At 32.6% G+C, this 24,482-nt stretch overlaps 1 protein-coding gene across 1 annotated transcript in view; it reads left to right on the top strand.

Annotated features, from left to right (window-relative positions):
• The window catches only part of LOC111504126 (RYamide receptor), a 300,380-nt gene extending 281,807 nt beyond the window's left edge, over nucleotides 1–18,573 (top strand). Inside the window, exon 6 of the mRNA XM_074172935.1 lies at nucleotides 16,058–18,573. Coding sequence (XP_074029036.1) covers nucleotides 16,058–16,248 — 191 coding nt within the window. The 3' untranslated portion in view covers nucleotides 16,249–18,573. The remainder of the gene's footprint in view (nucleotides 1–16,057) is intronic.
• Nucleotides 18,574–24,482: the final 5,909 nt, after the last annotated feature.

Here is a 24,482-nt window from a genome sequence, read left to right as displayed (position 1 = left end):
ACACGAGGGTTTATTTCATATTTACAGAGTCTATTGATATACTCAGCCAGAATTGTTACTGGTGGGTAAACTTATTTTCTTTACATTTTCCTCACTTCTGATACTCTTCATTGACTGATTGATTGAAAACATATTTCAAAAGTAAAAGTTATTCGTTGATAATTCTTATCAAGTCAATCTTTTGAAATTTCCTCTGAAAAGAAACTGGGTGAAATATCTTTCCAGGAATATTCCAAAGTTCGTCGTGCAATTGGTCAGGTTATTTCCACTAGACCAGGATTCACTGTGAAAGAACATTGATAGTAGTGGGTGTTTCAATATTCATTCAAAAGATTATTAGTCTGACATGAGATTCGAAAAATATATAAATAACGAGTTACAACGAGCGTACTGAAGTACTAGAAAATTATATCCAATAATTTATGTCTGCCACATTTCCATTTCGAAAAGGTATGATGTGGAACATTGAAATAATTACCTGTGAATTACATTATTGCCCTCATTCTCTTTGAGAATTCAAAACGCTAATGGACAATAAAAAAAACATTATGTGTTTCTATATTACAAAGTAAAAACAAAATATACTCCTCTACATATATAGTAGAGTAGCATTCCTTACATATGTACGTGATCTGAACATCAGTCCAAACCGTCCAAACTTTCCATCACAACTAACAATTTCAGATGGTCATTTGTTTATCTGATATATTTTTTGTACAACCTGGTTTTTAAAATTATGAAAACGAAATATTGATCAATGAAATATATCTTTAATGATCTCGAATTGGATAAAAGTCATTTTCTATTCACCTTATTTTCTTCTTTTGCTTACGACTAGTATCATTATCATTATTATGGTATATTTGTGATGCATTGTTTGGAACATTTGGTGTAGTAATGAATATTACTGTAGTTTTTTCCGAACACTAAACCGTTATTTTAACACCTCGACACGCGATTCGATTAACAAGTGATCATCTTCAAGAGGAAGATCAAACTAATCATACTTACAAAGTTTTCCTTATTTACGCCTTAGATACCTGTTCTAGGTACCTGCGTCTTAAGTGTCTTAAATTAATTCCGCAATATTGCCTTGGGTATATACTAGTCTTAAATTAATTTTACAACGTGCCTTTATGTAATAGTCTAGTTCAATTCAATAAAAATAATATAAATAATATAATAATAAGCTATATAGTATACTATTAGGTATTGGTCCACCATCGTTATTCATAATATTATTATGTTTATTTATTTCTACACTCTCATAGTCATCTAGATGCCTGTTGTTTTTAACTTGTCAACTAATCTTAATGAACTGAAGTCTATGGAATGGTTTTGTTTGAGGGCAAAATATGATGTGCGACTGTTGATTTTTCAGGTCTTTCACATTTGAAGTATGATAAGTATTCCTCATATCTTATTTTGATTGATCTTTTTGTCTGTCCATAATATTTTTCATCGCCGCAGTCCTTACATTTAATTTCGTAAATTCCAGACATTTCCGATTTCCCGATTTTGTCTTTTGGACTTCCTTGAAGGATCTGTAGTGTATGACTTGTTCTAAAAACTACCTTCATACCTAGTTTCTTGAAAATCTTTCCAAAGTACTTCGTGAAGTGGTGGTATGGAACTGAGAAATATTCATCTTGGTTTTTGTCCTTTTTGAAAGTCAACATTTCGTTCATTCTTAACCGAAACATCTTCTTCCTTATTAAGTCATCAACGGTTTCTCGATGGGTATTGTAGATTACATAATAAGGAAGAAGTTTAGGTTGAAAATGAACGACATCTCGATTTCAAATAGGACAAAAACCAAGATAAATATATCTCATTTCCATACCACCAATACACGAAGAGCTTTGAAAAGATTTTCAAGGAATACCTATTTGTAATTTGGTGAATGAACTTATGTTTTTCAACCGCGCCTCACTTAATAATAAAATGAGGGTGATGGAAAACTCAAATAGCTTTATGTCATATCAAATAGTATGATTTTTCTTGGAAGTTGTTAGAACGTTGGACTCGAGCGTCAGTGATCCTGACGCTTATTATTATTAATTAGAGAAGAACTTTTTCAACTAGTTTCCACTCCAAACTCTTTGGAATTGAATGAAATATTGTAAATAAAAATATGAATACTGTTTATAGGATGTTATTTATTATTGAACATAATATTTCTACTCCGATTCGGGATATCATTTACAAGTGAATCTTGGAATATTTTGGAATATTCCTGTTTGAGTTATATTCTAATTGCGAAAAATTACCATTTATAACCTGAATGATTCACGGAAAATTTCATTCTCACTAGATATAGTCACATTCGTTGTGTTGAATAATAAACTGTTATTCATTACAAACATTACGACGCCACCTTCTTCCAAAATTGTTATAATAGATTATGGTGTTATAAATTAATTGTTGAAAAATCTGGCATATATTTTGTCAACAACTCTGTATTGATCTCTCTGCTCATAATTTCATTGACTTTTGGTGTTTTTGCATTTCTATATATCTACATAAAAAGGTCAGAAACACTCTTAATATTTTCCATCACCAGGAGAATTTGATTCAAGTAGTTATTCATCTTTCAGTTATCATTATTACAAATACTTCCAAATGATATTTGTTCATCAATTATTTAATCAATCTATTGAAAACACGGTGAAACCACACCGTCTTCCTCGCGAATTTCGCTTACTAAGTTAACATCATCAGGTGATGACTAAAACTAATCCCTATGGCAATATTTAGATTCTTATATGCATTTAGACGGTCATTGAAATAATCCCAAGTATTTTGTAATTGTTCTCAATGTTATATTTTCTACATGGTTGAGATACTCACTCTTCTGTTTTCTACCTGTGATTACATTTACCTTTATACGTTTTGAATGATTTTTTTTTCAGCTCTGAGAAAGATGCATTTCAGAGGTGAAGATAATGGAATTTATTGATTTAATTTTTTTTATTTCTGTAGGTAGTCGCAAACATTTTTGGAAAAAATATGTGTTTTCAACAACATAACAATTAGTTGCACAAGCTGATGTTGACAGTTAGAGTAGTACTTTCGAAATGCGTTGTTTAATCGAAACTCAACATCATCCTAATCATGATTGGCTAGAAGAATATGACTACAATTTTGGCAGATGAAAATATTCGTTTCTCTCATAAGGAATGAGTAGCAAAATAAAAGAACAACTCCATCAGTTAGGTCATGTGAATTATTTAGTCCCAAAAAAGCATTATTTCGTTGACGAGGGTACTGAACAAAATGCATTGTTCGAAATAGAAAAATCCCATCGTTTACGCAGAGCAAACAAAAGATTACACATTCGACATTAACAAAATACGCGATAAAACACATATAGATACTTTTTTATTGCACCCTTTTCTACGACAAATAAACAGCAAATACAACCATTCCACCATCGGAGGTTTTCATTTTAATAATATATTACACTCAGTGTATCAAAGGAAAATAGTTATGCAAATGTGAGTCGTCGGCAACTTCCTAGATTTTGAGATCAATTGGACAAAACGCTATCATCACCTCTCACGTAATGAAAAATCGACCAACTTTCTAAAAGCCTTTGATTGAATGAGTTGAACGAACCACTCACGCTAACCATACATCTGCCGTCTGAAAATAATTAACAATTCGAACAAATTTAAACCTTTCAATGAGTTCACAAAACTCCATTATAATAAACCGAAGATCACCACCTACAACGATACGAGTATACAGGGTGTTTCAAATTCGAGCCTCCCCATTGGGATCTCGGAAACAATGAGACATACGAAGACGATTGAATTGGAGCAAAGTTGCGCATTTATCTTACTAACATTATGTCGTTGAGAAAGTTCTAAAATGCCGAGTATATCCGGAGATATCTGGAAAAAACAGAAATTTCGGAAAATTTGTTCTGACTTTATTTTTTGCAGGATACGAAAATGAATTGGAGGCCTACATTGACACTTTTTTCCTGCTACATAATGATGTTTTCAGATTTGCTATCCGACGTTTCGTCTTCCGGCCACCATCATCAACTTTTTTTTTCTCATAGGCGCTATATTGGATTCTTTCTGTTTTGAATACAACCAGATTTTACCTTTTCAATGATATATCATGAGTTATACTCTTTCAAAAAATTTGAGATCTTGAAAAACATTGATTCTTATCATAATAGGCTTTGACTTTGATGTTTGTAAATTTGACTGGCAATTTGTTACACTAAATGACATTTTATTGTTTTACATGTCATTGAATTTTTGGCAAAAAATGGCTTTCACGAATGAAGAAAAAAGAGATATGATACAAATTTATTACAAATAAGATAGAAACATTGTTATGGCATCGCAAATTTATTTAAACTTATATCCCAAAAGACGACAACCACATCGAACTATGTTCAAGTTATTGGATCAAAATCTCACCGAATTTGGTTCATTTGAAAAGTCGAGAACAAAATACGGAGACAGAATGGACCAGGAAACTTAAGAAAATTTGATAAATGAGGTATGTATGAGGTAAGTTAGACATTATGTCATTTTCAATAAAAATTATTAATTTGCCCGGGAAAATTTACACGTCAAATTTCCTCCGAAATGAATATTTGTCATACAAGTGCTTGGAGACATCTCTAAAAAGCAGTTTAAAATGTTACAGAATGGACCAGGAAACTTAAGAAAATTTGATAAATGAGGTATGTATGAGGTAAGTTAGACATTATGTCATTTTCAAAAAAATTAATTATTTGCAGATAAACAGGAACCCGGGAAAATTTACACGTCAAATTTCCTCCGAAATGAATATTTGTCATACAAGTGCTTGGAGACATCTCTAAAAAGCGGCTTGAAATGTTTCACATTATACATATACATATACATACACAATATACATATCTCAAAAATTTCATCCAGGTGATTCCGAAAGGCGATTAGAATTTTGTAATTGGCTAATGAGAATACCTGACTTCTCCGCTTTCCTGGAAAATGTAATTTAGACAGATGAAAGCACTTTTACGAATTTTGGGATATTCAACCGAAATAACGAACACATTTGGATCATAATCAACCCCAGGCAGTTCCGAGAAATTCGACCACAAGTGCGATTTAGTTTTAACGTGTGGGCAGGAATTTACAATGGTAGAATTTTGGGTTCTCATTTATTTCACGGAAGTTTTCAATGTGAATTTTCGAAGACTCTTTGGACGATCTACCTTTGGCTAACTATAACAACATCTAGTTTTAACATGATGGTGCTCCACCGCACACGAGACGAGTATCTAATTACCTGACTGAAAGGTTTGATGATAAATGGATAGGGAATGATGGGCCGGTGAGGTGGCCAGCAAGGTCTCCAGACTTGACTGTTGTGGCTACATTCTTATGGGGTACACTGAAAATATAGTTTATAGTCAAAGGGACTATCAACACCATTGTTAAAAAGTTCTGAAGATTGAGGAGGAGGGAAATAATATTGGAAGTGAATAATATTCGAAGAAGGGCGCAGTTTTGTTATCATGGACGAGGCCAGCATTTTGAGCATTTGCTGTGGTTTACTTTTATCTTTGTATTTGAGTTAATTATTGTTATTTGTTCAAAGTTCCGTTTTCATTGAAAAGGACACAATGTCCAATTTACCTCATAGTCACCTAATTTATCAAATTTTTATTGTTGATTCTGTCTCCGTATTTTTTCATTGGCTTTTCAAACGAACCAATTTCGGTGAGATTTCGATTCAATAACTTGAACATAGTTCGATGTAGTTGTCGTCTTTCGGGATACAAGTTAAAATATATTTCCGATGTTCCAACACTGTTTCTATCGTATTTGTAATAAATTTGTATCATATCTCTTTTTACTTCATTCGTGAAAGCCATTTTTCGCCGAAAATTCAATGACTTGTACAATAACAAAATGGCATTGAGTCAAATTCAAAGTCAAATTTAGAAACAACAAAGTCAAAGCCTATTATATGATAAGAATTAATTTTTTTCAATATCTTCAATATTGAAAATGATAACTTATGATAGATACATCATTGAAAAAGTAAAATCTGGTTCTATTCAAAACGGAAAGAATCCATTATAGCGCTCATAAGAAAAAATAAAGTTGATGATGGTGACCGGAAAACGAAACGTCGGATGCCAAATCTGGAAACACCATTATGTAGCAGGAAAAAAGTGATAATGTGAAAGTGCAATTCATTTCCAAATCCTTCGGAAAATGAAGCCAGAAAAAAATAAAAACCATTTTCTAAAATTTCTGTTTTTTCCGGATATCTCCGGATTTACTCAGAATTTCAGAACTTTCTCAACGGTTGCATATTTTTAGTTAGGTGAATGCGCAACTTTGCTCCAATTCAAGAATCTTCGTATCTTCCATACTTTCCGAGATCCCATTGGTGAGGATCGAATTTGAAACACAATGAATATGTGGGGTGATAACTAGTGACGTAAATATTCATTATATTCAGTCTACCAACAATATTTCTCATGGTAGGTGTGGCAGAGTATTAATAGGTTTAAATCGATAACTCCGAAGGGTTCAGTTAATTGAAACCTTTATCGAATGAGCAATATCGATATTGATACCAAATTACGAAATACTGGTAGTTTCGCTTTTTGGGGATGACGAAGTTCCAAAAGATGGATTACAGGATATTTGAAACAAATTAATTGAGTATCAAATAACATACCACGTTCATATTTCTAGTTTGAAAATATGGAGTGTAATACATCATTCACCCTCGGCATCTCCTAATTAAGATATATCAATTGACAATATTCGATGAGAAACAAGTGGTGGGTGAGTTTTATGTTTCATTTACGACACCACTCAATTTCTGTCAATGTATAATTTTTGTCATGTTATGCAAACACTTTATCCAAGGCGCATGGAAACAATTATATCTGCAGAAATTATATTTGAAGGAAGTTTTTCGAATCAAACTGAGATGACGAAAGAGTTACTGATTTTTTCTACGATATTGTTTATCAATATATTGATAATAATAATAATAATAATAATAATAATAATAATAATAATAATAATAATAATATTCATTCAGTAAAATACATACAGTGAGCAGTGAGTACAGTACACAAAATACCGATAAATCATTAGGATCAATATTAAATTGAACCAATGACGGAATGAATCCTTGTGCGTGGCTATAAAATCATACAATATAATAAAATACATATATGTATATATAGGAATAACGTAGGGTATGAATCGGGTATAGCAGTCAGAGGCAAAAAGATTGCAAAACTCTTTTTTCTGTTCAAGCTTTCGAGGCGTTTATTGTCTCTTCATCGGGAACTCTACAAGTGAGTTTTATGTTCTCTGGTAGGTGGAAATTATGTTTGTTTTGTATGGCGTGTATTGCGAGGTTTGATTTATATATAATTGGGTTTATGTAGGCTTTTTTGTGCTCGTCGTACCCTATATCGAACTTGTATTTCCCAACATCAGAGGATTGTCGGAAAGGATGAGAAGAATTGGGTCCAAGTATAACATCAGAACCCGTTTCAGATCTGGGAACACCATCCGTAGCAGTCTCACGAAAACCAGGCCACAAAACGCGAACTGCGATTCCAAGAATTGCATTTGCCGGATACCCTGCGAATGCGGAGAATTATACATCGGTGGAACTGATAGACCATTTAAAGTTCGCAAGAAACACACACAGCGAGGAGAAACCAGCAAATCCAGAATAGCAGAGCATGTTTGGACTAGTCAACATAAAATCAAGTGGGCTCAGGCTGAAATCATCAAAGAAGCCGCATATATGTTGTCCAACAACGCATTTAGCTAAGTTAGCATAGATATACGTAATATATGGAAACCTATTATCAAGCGGAACACGGCTAACTCCCGCCAAACAGCTTCCGATAAAACCAATGAAGCGGTGAGATGGAAGGGGGGATAGGTGAAAGCAGTTGAATGACCTATAAATAGTCATATCTCGAAGGAATAACTCCAGTTATTACGGTTGTGGATACTAACAATCGAAATGTCGTAAAGTAACTTCGGTTTGGAATCTTTCAATTTTATATTTTTAATTTTCATTTCTTGTTGATATTTTATTTTTCAGCTCGTGTTAATAGTCCAGTTTTTTTGGTTGTTGTTTGTATGTTATTCCATTGTAATTTCAGTTTTTTGCTTAATAAAATTGTTTTTTCAGTTAATCTTTTTGATGTTTTTCTTTCGGGTATTTCAAATCAATTTATATCATAGTAGACAATGGAACTCCGAACTGATAAAATACACCACGAAACATTGTCAACCACCTTCAAACAAAAATATTTGCATTGATGATTCTAGGTGACCCGGCAAATAGGTTATCAAATATGATGCCAAATGAAATAAATCGTAAAATAAAATTCTGGATATTCTTATCACTTCAATCACCTATCTGTAAAAATATAGTTCAGGATCTATTTTCATACCTATCAAATATACACGACAAATTTTATAAATATACTCGTAACAGGTGAGAGAAAAATGATATTGGCAACACTAAATGAAAATCAGCTATTATTTCGCCTCCACTTCTTTCTTCAAAATGCCGTATGACGGCATACGAAATTTCAAAATTTAAGCATATTCCATGAGACGGGTTTCATATTTTGAATACAGACTTTTTGATGAATTCGTTGAAATGGTTAGAATGATCAAATATCTCAATTAACTAATGACATGGGGAGTTATTACGGAATTCATGATTGTCCATATAAATATGGTGAATTTGAAAAGGAGTCAATTGCGAATACAATAATTTTATGTTAAAAAAATTTCAATAACTGATAATTTTGAATGAATATTTTATATTTCATCTATTGTTCCCTGTATCAGGTCTTATTGTAAGAAAGGTTCGATAGATCGGTAATTTTTGTCACTGTACGACACCTATCTAGAATAGACGTTTGTATCGTCATGACAATAATTGAATTATTTCAATTCACTTACCCAGTTTACAGATCATAATATTTTAGGTTATCAATGCTCATTATAGCTTCTGAAACAATGTCAAAGATGAACAACGCAGATATATTTACTGGAACTTTCTTAAATTCAGTGAAGCAACTTTGAAAAGGAATTTAAAGAAATGAACTTTAAACGTTCAAACCAGTCTCGAATATACCTACACAGTAGATCGAATGTACTGACGCCTATCAGAAAACAACTTGAACGTTTAAAGTTCATTTCTAGATTTGTTTACTGCCAGTTTTTCTTCCTCATTCAGAGGAATAGGGCAAATTTCAGATATGCAGTTGGTTAGTACCTCGTTCACTAGATGGAGTGACATTTTGTTGATCGCTCCAATTTAGGAAGAGGAATGAAATACTCTGAAATAATTCCGATTTTCAATTATGGAATATCATTGACTTTAGGTCGATGATGGCAACTATCTTGCACTGATGAGTGACTAATGAGCCCAAAACCGGTCGGTAAGTGTGCCCTTCCAAAACTGAAGGTTGACCCTTACAGTTGTATTACCAGTTGCATATGCAGGACATTTTCTGTGGAGATTCCTGCACTGACGCTTGTCAGATATAATCCAACGCCCTTCGTTTTATTAGCCAGGGGAGTAGTTGTTTTCTGATACGCGTCAGTCCATTCAACCTACTGTGTAGGTATATTCGAGACTGGCTTGAACGTTTAAAGTTAATTTCTTTAGATTTGTTTACTGTCAGTCTTCAAGAATAGCCCACTGACTAATAAGAAACTTTAACGAATAATATTGAATAGGATGTACAGCTGAAAGATCAGGAGCATAGAAAATGAGCACGAAGAGAGTTCAAAACGATTGCTTTCGCTCTCGGGGGATTATTCTGAAATCGAAAATGATTTCTTGGAGGTGGATTTTTCTCTCAATCCCTTTTCATTTATTTTGGTGTGGAGTGCTTTCCAGACATCAGTCTAAATTTCCGATGGTAATTTTCAATGTACAAATGAAAAGACGAAAAGATGATTTTTCTAATACTCATTTAAATTGGATGATAAGTGAGAAATTAGATGAATCATTGAATATTTATCTAGAGGAAATAATTGTATAGGATTCATTCAGAGGATCTTACACATTTCTCTGATGAGCTATGTATCTTTTCAACTTCCTTTTTTTTACTTTCAAAATATTTTCTATTCTTCACACTATTTATGAATTGACTCATATTTCTGCAATGAAAAATGCATCTGTTCCATGAATTTTCCATTAGTATTCAATTCCAGCTCGTCATTTACTTTCTCGAAACATCGATGTCTACCAGTAAGGATGACAGTGTTTTATGTACGTGGAATTTTTTAACTATTCATTCAGTATATTGTGTAGAAATCAGTTACATAACTAATGTTCGGAATACAAACTGAGATAAAGAAACTATTTTTTTTGTATAATTCAGTGTTCATATAAAAGTATTTTTCTACGGATGCTATACAGTGTGCCACTTCGCCACTTCTCTCATCGCTTTCATACGTTCAAAACGGAAGATTTCTCACGCAGTGAGAAATATCCGCCATTACAGTGAGAAATAATTTCACACTGTTATTATGATAACCCAAGTCAGTCATCAATTGTTACATGTCAGATTGATATGACACGTTCTCCATGTTGACAAAGCTACGCCGACGATTCGCGTGCAATATCCAAGTAGCCCATTGTCGGCGTTTCCATAACAACAAAACCGATGCGTTGCATAATTATTGCTGTCAACTTATCCAACGAAAATAGTTTTATTGTTGATTGTTATAGTATAAAAAGTTCATATTTATTGAATATAATGAAATACGAAGATTTAGAGAAATACACCTCCAGAAATTGTTCAGAAAGTAATAGATGTTTGCAATAATTTGCTATCAAGTACATCAAAAGAAAAATATGGACTGGAGAATGAAAGTAAAGGTCAATTCTTTTTTCCAAAATACCTTGTTATATTATTTTGAAGACTGTCAATAAGATTGAAATCATCAAAATTATGATTTAATGAATCGAAATCCAAATCCTTTTATCAACATTATGGTCTCAGTACTCGATGCTGAGGAGTACCTTAATTATTGAAAACTTTGTTGATATATCAAAATACGTAAAACTACGTGCATTTTCAAAACGCAAATCAGGAAAATATGCTCCAAAACAGTCAAAAACATTAACTTCTGAAGAAATTCAACATTTTTTCAAAGATGCACCTGATGAAAAGTATTTGCTGATAAAGATATGAATTGAAAATTTTCAAATTGTTATTAAAAAATGAATGTTTGGTTTTGATTTCAGGCTGCTTTAGCTATTGGCCATACAGAGGCATGCCGTTGTGATGAATAATGGAAGATCTTAATTCGACCCTTTTAATAAAATTACCCGATACTGAAACCAAGATTCCTAGAAATATCACAGTCACAGGAGAATTCTACCAAATTTACAAAAAATATGTGAAGCTTCGGCCATGCACAAATGAAACACTTTTTTTTTATTACAAAAATTGCAAATGTACGCAACAGCCTGTAGGGATAAAGAAATTTGGCACCATGGCGAAAGAAACAGCGAAATTTTTGCAATTACCGAACCTTGAATTATATACTGGCCACTGTTTTCGAAGGTCATCTGCGACTATTTTAGTTAATGCAGAGGCAGATCTTTTAACTTAAAAACGCTATGGGGGTTGGAAACCCAACAATGTTGCTGAATCTTACATCGACAACTCCATAGCTAAGAAAATAAAAATTTCAAAAAGTATAGTAGAATCTATTCAGCCTTCAGTGCCATTAGAACCTGAATACAACAATGCTGTGGAAGCTCAGTATGTTTTCCCAACTTCAACTTCGACCGCAGCTAATATTCCAATTACCGAAAATATGTTGAAACAAAACGACCTACCAGGAATTTCTTCACAAAATTGTTCAAATATAACTGTTAATTACTATTTTAAATGAAATACAAAAAAAAAAAGATTCAATGACATAAAAGTATTATTATATATTATGTATTTTAATTTTCGATACTTGAAAACAACGCAACCAAAGAAAAAGTACAGTGTACAATGCGTGAGAAAATGATATATTTCTCACTCGCTTGATTTGCGCAAACTGTCGTTTTTCTCACATGTTGTATAATATACTATTGTTTCGAAAGAATTTTTCTTTCATGTAATTCAATATTTATATAAAAGCAGCTGTTTCAGAAGGAATTTTTCTTTCAGTTTGTGTGAAAGTTACTCCTTTACATAATCTACACATCTGTATATAGAGTTACTTCTTTTGAAATTGATTGTTTTTTTTCCTTCTCTGGAAGATTTAACTCTATTTTTCAAGATGGAGTAGTAGAAAGCCAAAAATTTTCTTTCCCAAAAATTATTCATTGCTGAAAATATAACCCTTTCAATTTAAGTGAGTTATTGTTTCATGTTTTCCGTTTTTTGTTTGATGCACATTCAGATGTTATTTCTAGTACATTCAGTTTCTTGAATGACTATTCACCCCATTATTCACGTGATGGAGGCTTAATGAAATGGAAAAATGAAAAATTCTGTTCAATACAGAGAAAAACATTAGTTAACACAGCTCCAGACACGAATTCACAATTCTCACGTAAAAATGATTGAGAGTATTTCACAGTCAGTTTAATGTGTTTCATAAGAGGCAACACGTGTAATTTCGAGATGTTTTGTAACTGTCATAAAAATTGTACTGCATTTAGAAAAATCATGTAGTACAAAGGTTAGTGAATTGACATTTCATAGCTTTCCATTATCATTGGATGAATAGAATCAAGTTCAGGCGCACAATATTTATGTCCAACAAACAAAACACTTAATAATTGTATTGAACGCGTTAACATTTCCTAAAAACAATAACAGCAGTGACAAGTCTTCAATAATGACCTATATATACCTACTCAATCATGAATTTATGCGTTACATAACGGACGCATTCTATACCTTATAGCATTAAACAGAAAAAAGTTTTATGCAAACCAGTGTAACAAGATGAGTATATAATTTCGACACAAAGTAAGTTTCACAGAGTTTAAAGGAATCAGACTGTCTAACATCAGAAATATCACAACCTAACTTATCTTATCATCCTCTCGGGATATGAGATGATCATGGTTGAGCTGTGTGTACTTCATAAGAAGTTGCGTAATTATAACTTCCTGCAGTGTTCAGTGATCCCCGCTCGGGAGAACTTTCAGTTACATAATTTTAAACAGTGCTGACGTAACTAGTTGAAAAGTCTTAGCCTCTTAGCTTTTGAACGGGATATATATTACAGTCGGGCAAAATTTTTGTAAAACATAATCATTTTCAGTTCTTTTTTATTAAAATGTCATTAGTGGGGCATCACTTGCCGCCGAAACGGTACCATCAACTTTATTTTCAAATGGAAAGGTGGTCTTGTAATAATGTGTAAGGAAGATATCTCCAGTTTCTATGCAATGACCTTTTCTTCAGATTTAAGAAACTGTTTACAAAGTTATTGATGTTTGAATGTGGAACTAGGAATACTGTAACTTCGCCAACCATGTCAGATTTTTTATTTAAACGATCATTGTGAAGAGGAATGAATTAGAACATATTTTGTAATATATTAAATTCCAATTTCAAAGGCAAAAAACGATAGAATTTTATTTTACCCCTCTTATCATTTATCTCATACATAAAAAAATCATTTGAGCCCTGACGGAGAAAATCTAGAGGAGCCAAATCCAGTGAACAAGCAGGCCATTCCAACAAACCGCGCCTACAATATACATGCCTGAGTATGCATGATCTAACCAATCCCTTACAGGACTACTAAAATGTGGTCGATCACCATCTTGTTAGATTTCCTGATTCATCTTGGGTATTTGCCACATCTTCTTAAAACCATAGGTGAATGAGGTTCTGAAGAATTTCTAAATATATATGAGATTCTTTTTCTTTAAAATTTTGTCTTCAAAATTTAAGCGGGGAATGGGACTATTCACATGTGCACTAAGGATCGCAGAAATCTACAAATTGATGCACGAAGAGTAGAGCAGATTGTCTGCTATTATATCAACACAAAATGCAGTTGACGAATTTTGTCAGCATCTATGAAGAGTTTCTCATTTGAAATTTGAAAACTTGGTTATTTAGGAAGTTTTGTGCAAATTCCTCAATCAGCAGTGATTGGCAAAAGATAGTTCTACTGAATCAAATTATTCATTTTGAAATGAAGGTATCCGGTATACATTTTTACTACACTTCCATCTGAGTTGGCGTCTTCAGAAGGAGTCTACTTCCTATCTCGTTAACGTTGAGAGAGTTTTATTGGTCATGGGTGTGAATGAAACGATAACTAGGCAAATACTGGTTCATTTTACTTCCTCTAGTACAATTGAAGGATATACATTTCAAATAAATATATCGGGTGATCCTATGCATCTTTCCCTTTTTCAAAATTGTACATTAATAATAATTTTCAACAAATTAACATATACCATTGTGAAACTGACACTGAAACAGGATGATTTTACTTTTGCCAAACACAAAATACTGGAACACTCCATTTCATTTACATATTTGAATACATCATGGGATTATATCTATCAACTCTCTCTACTACCCACTACTTAAATGTTGTTGAGCTAGCTAGCTTCTTAGCCTCAGTGGTTCATTTGTTTATTTCAAAATGCAATTTTTGTAGAGCATTGAATAATGTTGTCATATGTAAATCTACCCTAGCAACTTGTTATTGATATAAATGTACCTTTTTCTTTGGAAATGAACATTATTGTTATTATTATTTTAGTTACTGCGTGTCTAACAACGGGAACAACAACTCGAGCACCAACTCGGGCACTGCGACCGTTACCATATCGTCTTTGATAATGTCTAACGCAGTAGTAGACGAAACGTCAGGCATGAAAATAGCTTTCACACAAATCATATAGTAAAAGTTTTCTCAAGCAGCTGCGGTATAAAAAGAGAATGAGAATTGCTCTCAATCGAGCGATGATCAATTTTGTAATGTAAAGAAGCATTTGATACCCGTAAAATTACTAAAAAATTCAGAAAAATTGCAAAATCTTTTCGTTATTTTTCTTTGGAATTGAAAAAACATCAGTCGATTCAGATATATACCCAGTAAGAATCACTATATCCACGTAGAAATGGTTGTACATGTTCTACTCCATCTACGTAATTATCTGGAACCAGCAGATAATATTTCAACTGTACCTGTCTCAATCAGAGCGATATTTTTATTACACGCTTTATATTAGCTTCATCTGTATGTATGTTTGTTTGTTTGTAATTCTCAAGTTTGGGATCTGTATTTGACAGAATTATCGACATTATTGCTTGATCCATTCGCGGGCAGATGGCGCTGTACATAACCTACTTGATATATCGCCATTATTCCTTGATCTATTCGCGGGCAGATGGCGCTGTACATAACCTACTTGATATATCGTCATTATTGCTTGATCTATTCGCGGGCAGATGGCGCTGTACGTAACCTCCTTGATATATCGACATTATGGCTTGATACATTCGCGGGCAGATGGCGCTGAACGTAACCTCTTTGATCTAATTCGAACTCACATTACATGTATTTCTTCATTTGAAAAAAGTATTTTTTTCATTAATACACACGCCTGCTGCCTTATTTGTAACACTCCTTTGCGCGCCTGCTGCCTTGGGCTTGGTAGCTGATTTTCAGGCTCCCTCATCGGAATCGGAAAATATCAGTGGTCATTTCTCTAAACAATATACGGCTTATTGATCCCAAAGTTTAGATAAAATAAATATAGTTTAAAAATACTAAAAAACACGCTTTTATAGCATATTAAACTAAAAAATAAATATAGTTTAAAAAAATATATTCATTTCCAAATAAGTTCATTTCATCAGGAAGAAATGAGGTGTCTCGAAGAAGAATATATGGTGATCATTAAGTATTTTTAAAACTCTTATATCATATCGATTGACTCAATATTGACTATGATTGAACTAAGTACTTTCACCTGATCAGCATTTACAAACAATTACCTTCGGAAACGTATCTGATAGTTTCTTTTTGTTTTGCAGGAACAGATGGAACGGAGAGCACGGAACTACAGCGCAACAATACTTGTACGACTTACCTGAGTGTGAAAAGGAAAACTTGCAATCGAATATCTAGAAACAACATTTCTCCTCCTGTGAGATCTGTTTCCATCAGGAATCCATGCCAAAATGGAAATAGATCAGTCACAAATATTTTCGACACGAAAGTCTGAATTCATTGGATTCTAGATTCAAAAAATACTGTTGACAAAGAATGGCTGATCGGCAGAAACAAAATGATTCATATTCCAATAATGTATGAACGAATCTCCAATGAATGCAGGAATATGCAACGCTCAACTCGAATTACTCAGTTATTTGATGAATTCATTGAAATTTTGATAGGATTTGTTTTTGTCTGTCAGTCAATGAATACATTTCACAGGGTACAAATAACTTAAATGTGGAGTAGAACATACCATTTTTGCATAACGTGAAATAAATTCACGTCTCGACACGTGAGTGTATGAAGGAGTATTAGAATTTGAGAATATTCTCTCTGATGAATGTGCACTGAACTATAAACATAAATTTCGAACCGTGCCAAGTAGTAATATTCTCAATGATAATAGTCCAATAAATGGTACATATTTATCGAATCCCATCCAATCAGAAAATCGTAACTGAATGGTTATTCAGAGTACTTTCTAGATTTATTTTGAAAGTGAAGCAACAAAAATTACCCAAAGCTTGAAACAATTCAGTGAAAGAAGAATTTGAGAAAATAGAAACTGTAACATGTATTATAAGATTATTAGGCATACTAGACCAGCAGAAAATTCCTTTAATTTATCGGTATTTTGACGAAAAAATAATTAGGCGCCCGCTATATACCATACTTCTCCGGTGGATGTTTAGGCCTGTCATACTTTTTTGAAAATGGTTTTCAATTTTTTTTTATTCATTTGCTTGCGGGCTGATTTTTGTTAACAATTGTTTTCTATTGATGTTGTACGAGATTCACTAAGCCAAACAATTCTGACACACCAAAATACCCGCTATACCCCCTCAAACATGTCATTTTTCAAATTTCAAAATTTTCAAAATTATGAAACATTTGAACAATTTCTCACAGTATGGCAACAATTTTTTTTCAAGTTGGACATGTGAGTAACGTAAATACTCAATTTCGAAGTTGTATGTGGGAACATTTTTGTTTGATCAAATTACGTGTTGTGTCATATAATATTTTTCATTCATTCCATATTCGCTTACTGTAACTACCTGCCCTTTCTTTACGTATATCTCAGTACAATTTTTAAGATTTTAAGTGAAAATTTATTATATACTCTGGAACATATAAACTTTGAGGAATTAAAAAAATCGATTTCTTTGACCCATCACAGTGGCGTTTCCCCTTAACGATATTAAAAATGATTTTTTCAACAAATCGATTCCCAGAAGGATCCCCACTATTTAGCTTTATATCCGAAATTATTATCAATAATAAAAACATACGACGAAAAAAAATGGTTCACATACGTTGACGATGGCCTATACATAACACAAAACAAAGGAATAAGAATAGAACAAATAACAGAGGAAATTAACTAAATGAATCAAAAACTGATTTTCAGCATAGAGAAAGAAAACGACACGAAACAAAAACTGATTTTCAGCATAGAGGAAGAAAACGACACGAAACTCAACTACCTAGACACAACTATCGGATACAACCACAACAAAACAAAATTTCAGATGACAATATGCAGGAAACCTACACAAACAAGCTCCACCATACCCGCGAATCCAAACCACCCACTGACTACAATCAAACAAAATATACAGAATAAGGATCAAACTACTCCAACAGATAAAACAACACAAAGATGCATTCACATACATACATAGGATGCATTCACATACATAAGTCACCAAACCAAAAATCAACAAACATCTTCAAAACCTTGAACATCAACATCCGAAAATGAAAATTACACAAAATTACCAGCTTTGAAAAAGAAGAATACAGAAACCTAAACGGAGTGTACAGCATACAATGCTTGGGCTGCAACAAACTCTATGTCGGCCAAACCAAGAAAAAACTGATCCAAAGGTACGACGAGCACAAAAAAGCAAACATAAACCCAATGTCATATAAATCAAACTTCGCAACACACGCCATACAAAACAAACGTAACTTTCCACCACCAGAAAACATCAAAATCTTCGAACAAGTCAATAAAGGAAACCGTATGAACATCTGAGAAAACCTAAACCTCCATGAATTCATAATTCACTTATCCAGGAACAAATACAAATCAAAACACAAAACCTATCACTCAATATACTCCACAAAACAATACATAATCCTAGAAACAATGAAGCTAGAGAAACACCGTATAAAAGAACAAAGAAGAAAATAAAATATTCAGTTTGAGTAGAACCATGAAGATGATAGCATAGTCCGCTATCGAAAGTGTTCGCATATAATAGTTATTGAAGCTTCAAATCTCCTTTTTGTGAACGAATATTAATAATTATTATATATATATATATATATATATATATATATATATATATATATATATATATATATATATATATATATATATATATATATATATATATATAAAATATGTTAAAATCAAAACTCTGCTTTACTTTGCCAAGCTTTCGCTTCTAGTGGGAAGCTTCTTCACGGCCTAAAATTTATTGAGTTGTGGTTTTTTTTGCCAATGAATAAAATTACAAATCATATTTACAGTAAAAATGAGTGAAAAATAATGAATTGAACATATAAATCGACGAAAGAGAGTTGTACATCAATGGATTTTTTTGGTTTGATAAATGTCATACCTTCACATAAATGTCACTTTTCAAAGGGCATGATGATTTGATAATCTTTAACTCTGAAGGGAGAGTTGATTGATACAATTTTCATAATTATCATTATGATTTTTGGTACATTTCCAATAAGTTGCTGTATATACTGCTGAGATTATCAATCTCTTATTCATTAGAAGACTTATTAATTTCAACCATTTCAAGAAAAAAGCGTTCGGAAATATTTTTTTCTGTATGTAAAACTTTGATATTAGAGTAATTTGGTTTATGTCCTGTTTTAATAGAATGTTGCGCTAATGCACATGATTTCTTATTAAGCTTTATATCACTTTTATGTGAAGCTATTCTATCTTTAAGAATTCTAGATGTTGTTCCAATATAATCCAAATTACAATTATTACAAGGAATGTTATAAATCACATTTGACTTTTTGGTAGTATCCGTTTCATCTTTCAATTTGGTATTCAAATTCTTTATAGTTTTAATATTTTTTTGGCATATTTTGAAGTTTTATGATATTTGAAGATAAATTTCCAAGATTAGGTATAGATTTACAAGAAAAATCAATGGGTGAACTAATAATATTACATACATTTCTGTTGATTACATCGGAATTTGTATGACTGCCACTATTGAAAATTATTTTATTGAGAAGTTTTCTGGGATAGGAATTTTCTCAAACTTCTTAGAGACATATTCTCTAAGAAGTTTGAGATTTTTTTGCCAAGTTTTTATGTCAGTGTTGATGGTTTGACCAATCAACCGACAACTGCGGTAGCAGAAATTTGGGAATCTAACCTGAAATGCCATCGGAAAACTAATCCACATATTTCTAGAAATCATATGAACTCTAGAAAGGTTAATGCAAGCAAGCTGCTGGAAAATAATTTCATGAAAATCAAAAAATGAATAGATGAGTACTTCTTGATCATTCCCATATCGATTTCAATTTAAGAGCCACCGTTAGAGAGCTGTTTCAGCCTATTAGGCATCGTCAGTACCGGGCAGGCAGTCCTCGATTGAAGACCAAATGATAAAAAACCAAGAAAGTACTTGATAAATATAGCTGCGTAAACGCAAGCGGAACATAAGTGGAACCACCTACTTTATCACACCAATAGGTGGTTCCACATATGTTTCGCTTGCGTTCACGCAGCTTTTTTTATCAAGTAATTTCTTGGATTTTTCTCATTTTGTCTCAAATCGAGGACTACCTGCCCGGTACTGACGATGCCCAATAGGCTGAAACAGCTGTCTACCGGTGGCTCCTAAATTGAAATCAATATGGGGATGATCAAGAAGTACATATCTATTTATTTATATATATATATATATATATATATATATATATATATATATATATATATATATATATATATATTTATATATATATATATATATATATATATATATATATATATATTTATATATATATATATATATATATATATATAAATATATATATATATATATATATATATATATATATATATATATATATATATATATATATATATATATATGAAATCTAGAAAGGTTAATGCAGTCAAGCTGCTGGAAAATAATTCCATGAAAATCAAAAAATAAATAGATAAGTACTCTTTGATCATTCCCATATTGATTTCAATTTAAGAGCCACCGGTATACAGCTGTTTCAGCCTATTGGGCATCGTCAGTACCGGGCAGGCGGTCCTCGATTGAAGACAAAATGAGAAAAAACCAAGAAAGTACTTGATAAAAATAGCTGCGTAAACGCAAGCAAAACATAAGTGGAACCACCTATTGGTGTGACACCCAAGTCAACTTGCCAAGTTTTTATGTCAGTGTTGGTGGTTTGACCAATCAACCGACAACTGCGGTAGCAGAAATTTGGGAAGCTAACCTGAAATGCCATCGGAAAACGAATCCACATGTTTCTAGAAATGATATATAATCTAGAAAGGTTAATGCAGTCAAGCTGCTGGAAAATAATTCCATGAAAATCAAACTTGGCAAGTTGACTTGGGTGTCACACCAATAGGTGGTTCCACTTATGTTTCGCTTGCGTTTACGCAGCTATTTTTATCAAGTACTTTCTTGGTTTTTTCTCATTTTGTCTTCAATCGAGGACCGCCTGCCCGGTACTGACGATGCCCAAAAGGCTGAAACAGCTGTATACCGGTGGCTCTTAAATTGAAATCAATATGGGAATGATCAAAGAGTACTTATCTATTTATTTTATATATATATATATATATATATATATATATATATATATATATATATATATATAACTTGGACTTGGATGTACCGTTATGAGTACTTGTACAAGATGGAGCTGAAATGCGTCAATGAAAATAAATTTTTCGCGTATAGCACCAATTTTGGACTTTACCATAAGTATTGGATAATTTTCCTGTATCATACTTTTTATGAACATTTTACATCGCAGTGTGCGTGTCACGGTCTTTCGTACTATTTACACAGGATGGCATTTTTTTAATTCATATTCATATTGAAACAATTTGATTCCATTTATGTCATACTGTAAAAAATAATTTTACGGCTTCTATAGGTGTGTTTCAAAAACGGTTAAAAATACCATTTTTCAAGTATGGAAACGCTTTTGTACTATACTAGAAGTATGCCGAATAAAATTTTGTCTCACTGTTTCATGAAATGTCCACGATTTAACTGCCATACTGAATGGAATGGTTTTTGAATTTCGAAAAATGACATGTTTGAGGAAGGTATGGCGTTGTGATTTTCGTACAAGATTAATAAGAAACAATCAGTTCAATCTTCCTTTTGAAGATAATCACTTGGTGATCGAAACACCTGTCGAGGTGTTAAAATAACAGTATGGTGTTGGTATAAAACTCCAGTAATATTCAAAAAACCATTTATTATAAAATCAGCCTGTAAGAAATGAATTTTAAAAAATAAAAAAACATTTTCAAAGAAGTATAGCATGCCTAAATACCCATCGGAGAAGTATGTATAGAGCGAACGCCGGATTTTTGTTTTGCTAAAATACCGATAAATAGAAGAAATTTAATGAAAGAAATTGTTTGACACCTCCGGATTTTTGAGCAGTTGCAATTAATTATTCTGCAATTGTGTTTCGCGCACCACTGGTAAGACCATCATTTTCCTTTCACTTATTACGTATATGAACCCATGCAAAAGGGCCATACTGTAAGAAATGACTTATCGAAATCTTTCATCATCTGCCGATCTATACACAAAAAAGAGTATTGAAAGAAAGACATTTTCTCAGATCCTTTCCGAACGTTAAGTAGGTATAAATACTGAGAAATGGAAATCAATTAAAAAAATTAATGTTGTCACCAATACAAGTTATTTTCTTTTGTTCGAACTTCCATTGTCTAATATGATATAAATTAATTTGGAATCCGTGAAAGAATCTGTAGAAAATTAAAAAGAGATTAGCTGCTTTTTTGGTTGTTGCTTGTATTTTATTTCATTGTAATTTCAGTTTTTTTTGCTTAGTATAATTGTTATTGTTCAACTAATCACTTTTTGATTTTTTACATATTCTTTCAGGGATTTCAAATCAATTTGAACTATATTATCTTATTAGTCAGTGTGCTATGCTTGAAGACTGGTAGTGAACAAATCTAAAGAAATGAACTTCAAACGTTCAAGCCAGTCTCGAATATACCTACACAGTAGTTTGAATGAACTGACGCCTATCAGAAAACAACTACTCCTACCATGAAGGGCGTTGGATTATATTCGACAGGCGTCACTGCAGGAATCTTCAGATCTGATTATACCTTATTAGACAATGGAAGTCCGAACTAATGAAATGATCACGAAACATTGTCAACCACCTTCAAACACAAGATATTTTCTTCTATTGTGTCGTCTTATCTTGCTTCAGATGGAACAAGACAAGAGGATGGGTCATCTTGGTCGAAACGGGAAAAGACAAAATAGTCCTCTCTAGACAAAAGGAACAAAATAAGTCAAGAGAGAAGTATCATCATAAAATTTATTTCATTTTTCATGCACAGCTTGTAAAAACCAATTTTATTTTTATTCTTACTGCAAAACGGAAGATATTTTCAGTTTTTGTTTAAAATAGTATTCATTGTTCCTACTCCGCTGAAAGTAAGACTTTTGTAGATCCACCAGAATCTTTAAATTTGAAATGTTCGACGTTCAATGTTGACCTTTGCGGTCTTCATACTTGATTTTTCAGTAAATGAAGATGATTATGAAATGGAGTATTCTCCTAAGCAGAATTCTTGTTCGTCTCTTCATTTTGGAAAAGTAATCAAGTATGCACGCGAGTTTTCAGTGAATTGAATTTTCTATACCTATGCCAGAATGAAGTTATTCAAAATTGTTTACAATAAGTAAACAACCGAAATCACTGTTGAACAAACAAACATTATGCAACGATTGAGAATAATATTCCCAGATTTATATCGAATTGGCTTTTGACTGGAAGTTTTGAATTCAGCAGAACAACAAAACAACAAAAAACCAATTTATAATTGGGACCAACTCCGATGAAAATTTTCGAAAAGGTAAAAATTCCTTTCAGTTGGGTGCTCTAATAAAAATTTTCTTACCAGTAATTTCATAACCTATAATATTGACAACCGATATTTATGTTTCCAATAATCCCAAATGACAAACTGATAAATTTGGAAAGTTTGCAAAAGAAGAATCTTGAAAAAGTGCATGCAGGGCATTTGGATTTGAATACAACGAAATATCTAGCTGGACAACATTTTTTTGTTCAAAATATCATCTGATATAAAACATTATAATTCTATTTCACAGAACTTCCTTAGAATTTCCTTTCTTTAGATATTTGTCATTACGATGGCAATGTTAATTCGGTAGTCCTGTCACTTATTAATATGAATTGACATCAAATGATTCGAGAGTACCAGTGCTCATTCTGTGATAGATAAACCGCCAATAATAGTTGCTGATAATATGCCATTTTGATCAAACGACTCACAAAAGTGTATAGGAGAAGGGGATATCCAAGTGAAAAACTCGAATCCGTTTCATTTCAAGTACAATGGTGGTGAAAATAGCATAGTTACGAACTTGAAGCAAAATCAAAAGCATCATCGCAAGATCAGCTCATAGATGAGCAGATAACTAAGATCAAAATTACTAACTTCCAATGTCACTTCAAAATCGAAGGTTATGGAAGTTCGATCAGAAAAAGTCACGAAATGAAATGTATTAACAACAAATCATGATAAATCGTCGGGATGCGGTTGAAGAATTATTTGAAGGCAAATATGTCTATGTGTCCATGTATCTTACTCATCACCTCTTTCGAAGTAGTGGACTGAAAATCAGGTGGAGTTGTACCAACTCAATCTGAATACCTGTGAAAGGATTCTGTTCCATCTCAAATCATCCATTCTTTGGCAAATGAGAGGCCATGACTAACTTTAGAGTTAGAATCTCACGAACAAAAGCTGATATCGAAAAATGCTGGAAACCGTTTCTGGGATAGTAAGGGGGAACTGAAGTGACATGAAAGAGAACTCACCCTCATCAACCCCCTAGGCTACACTCACCAAAACTCAAAAAGTTTAAATCGCAAACCCCTACATCATTGAAAATACTATAAAAAATGCTA

Source organism: Leptinotarsa decemlineata, unplaced genomic scaffold (assembly GCF_025532065.1).
Source record: "Leptinotarsa decemlineata unplaced genomic scaffold, Ldec_3_MD MMD2_tig00000199_RagTag_RagTag, whole genome shotgun sequence".
In the NCBI taxonomy this organism is placed as follows: Eukaryota; Metazoa; Arthropoda; class Insecta; order Coleoptera; family Chrysomelidae; genus Leptinotarsa; species Leptinotarsa decemlineata.
Note: the sequence above shows the minus strand (reverse complement) of the source record. Positions and strands in the feature narration are given on the sequence as shown.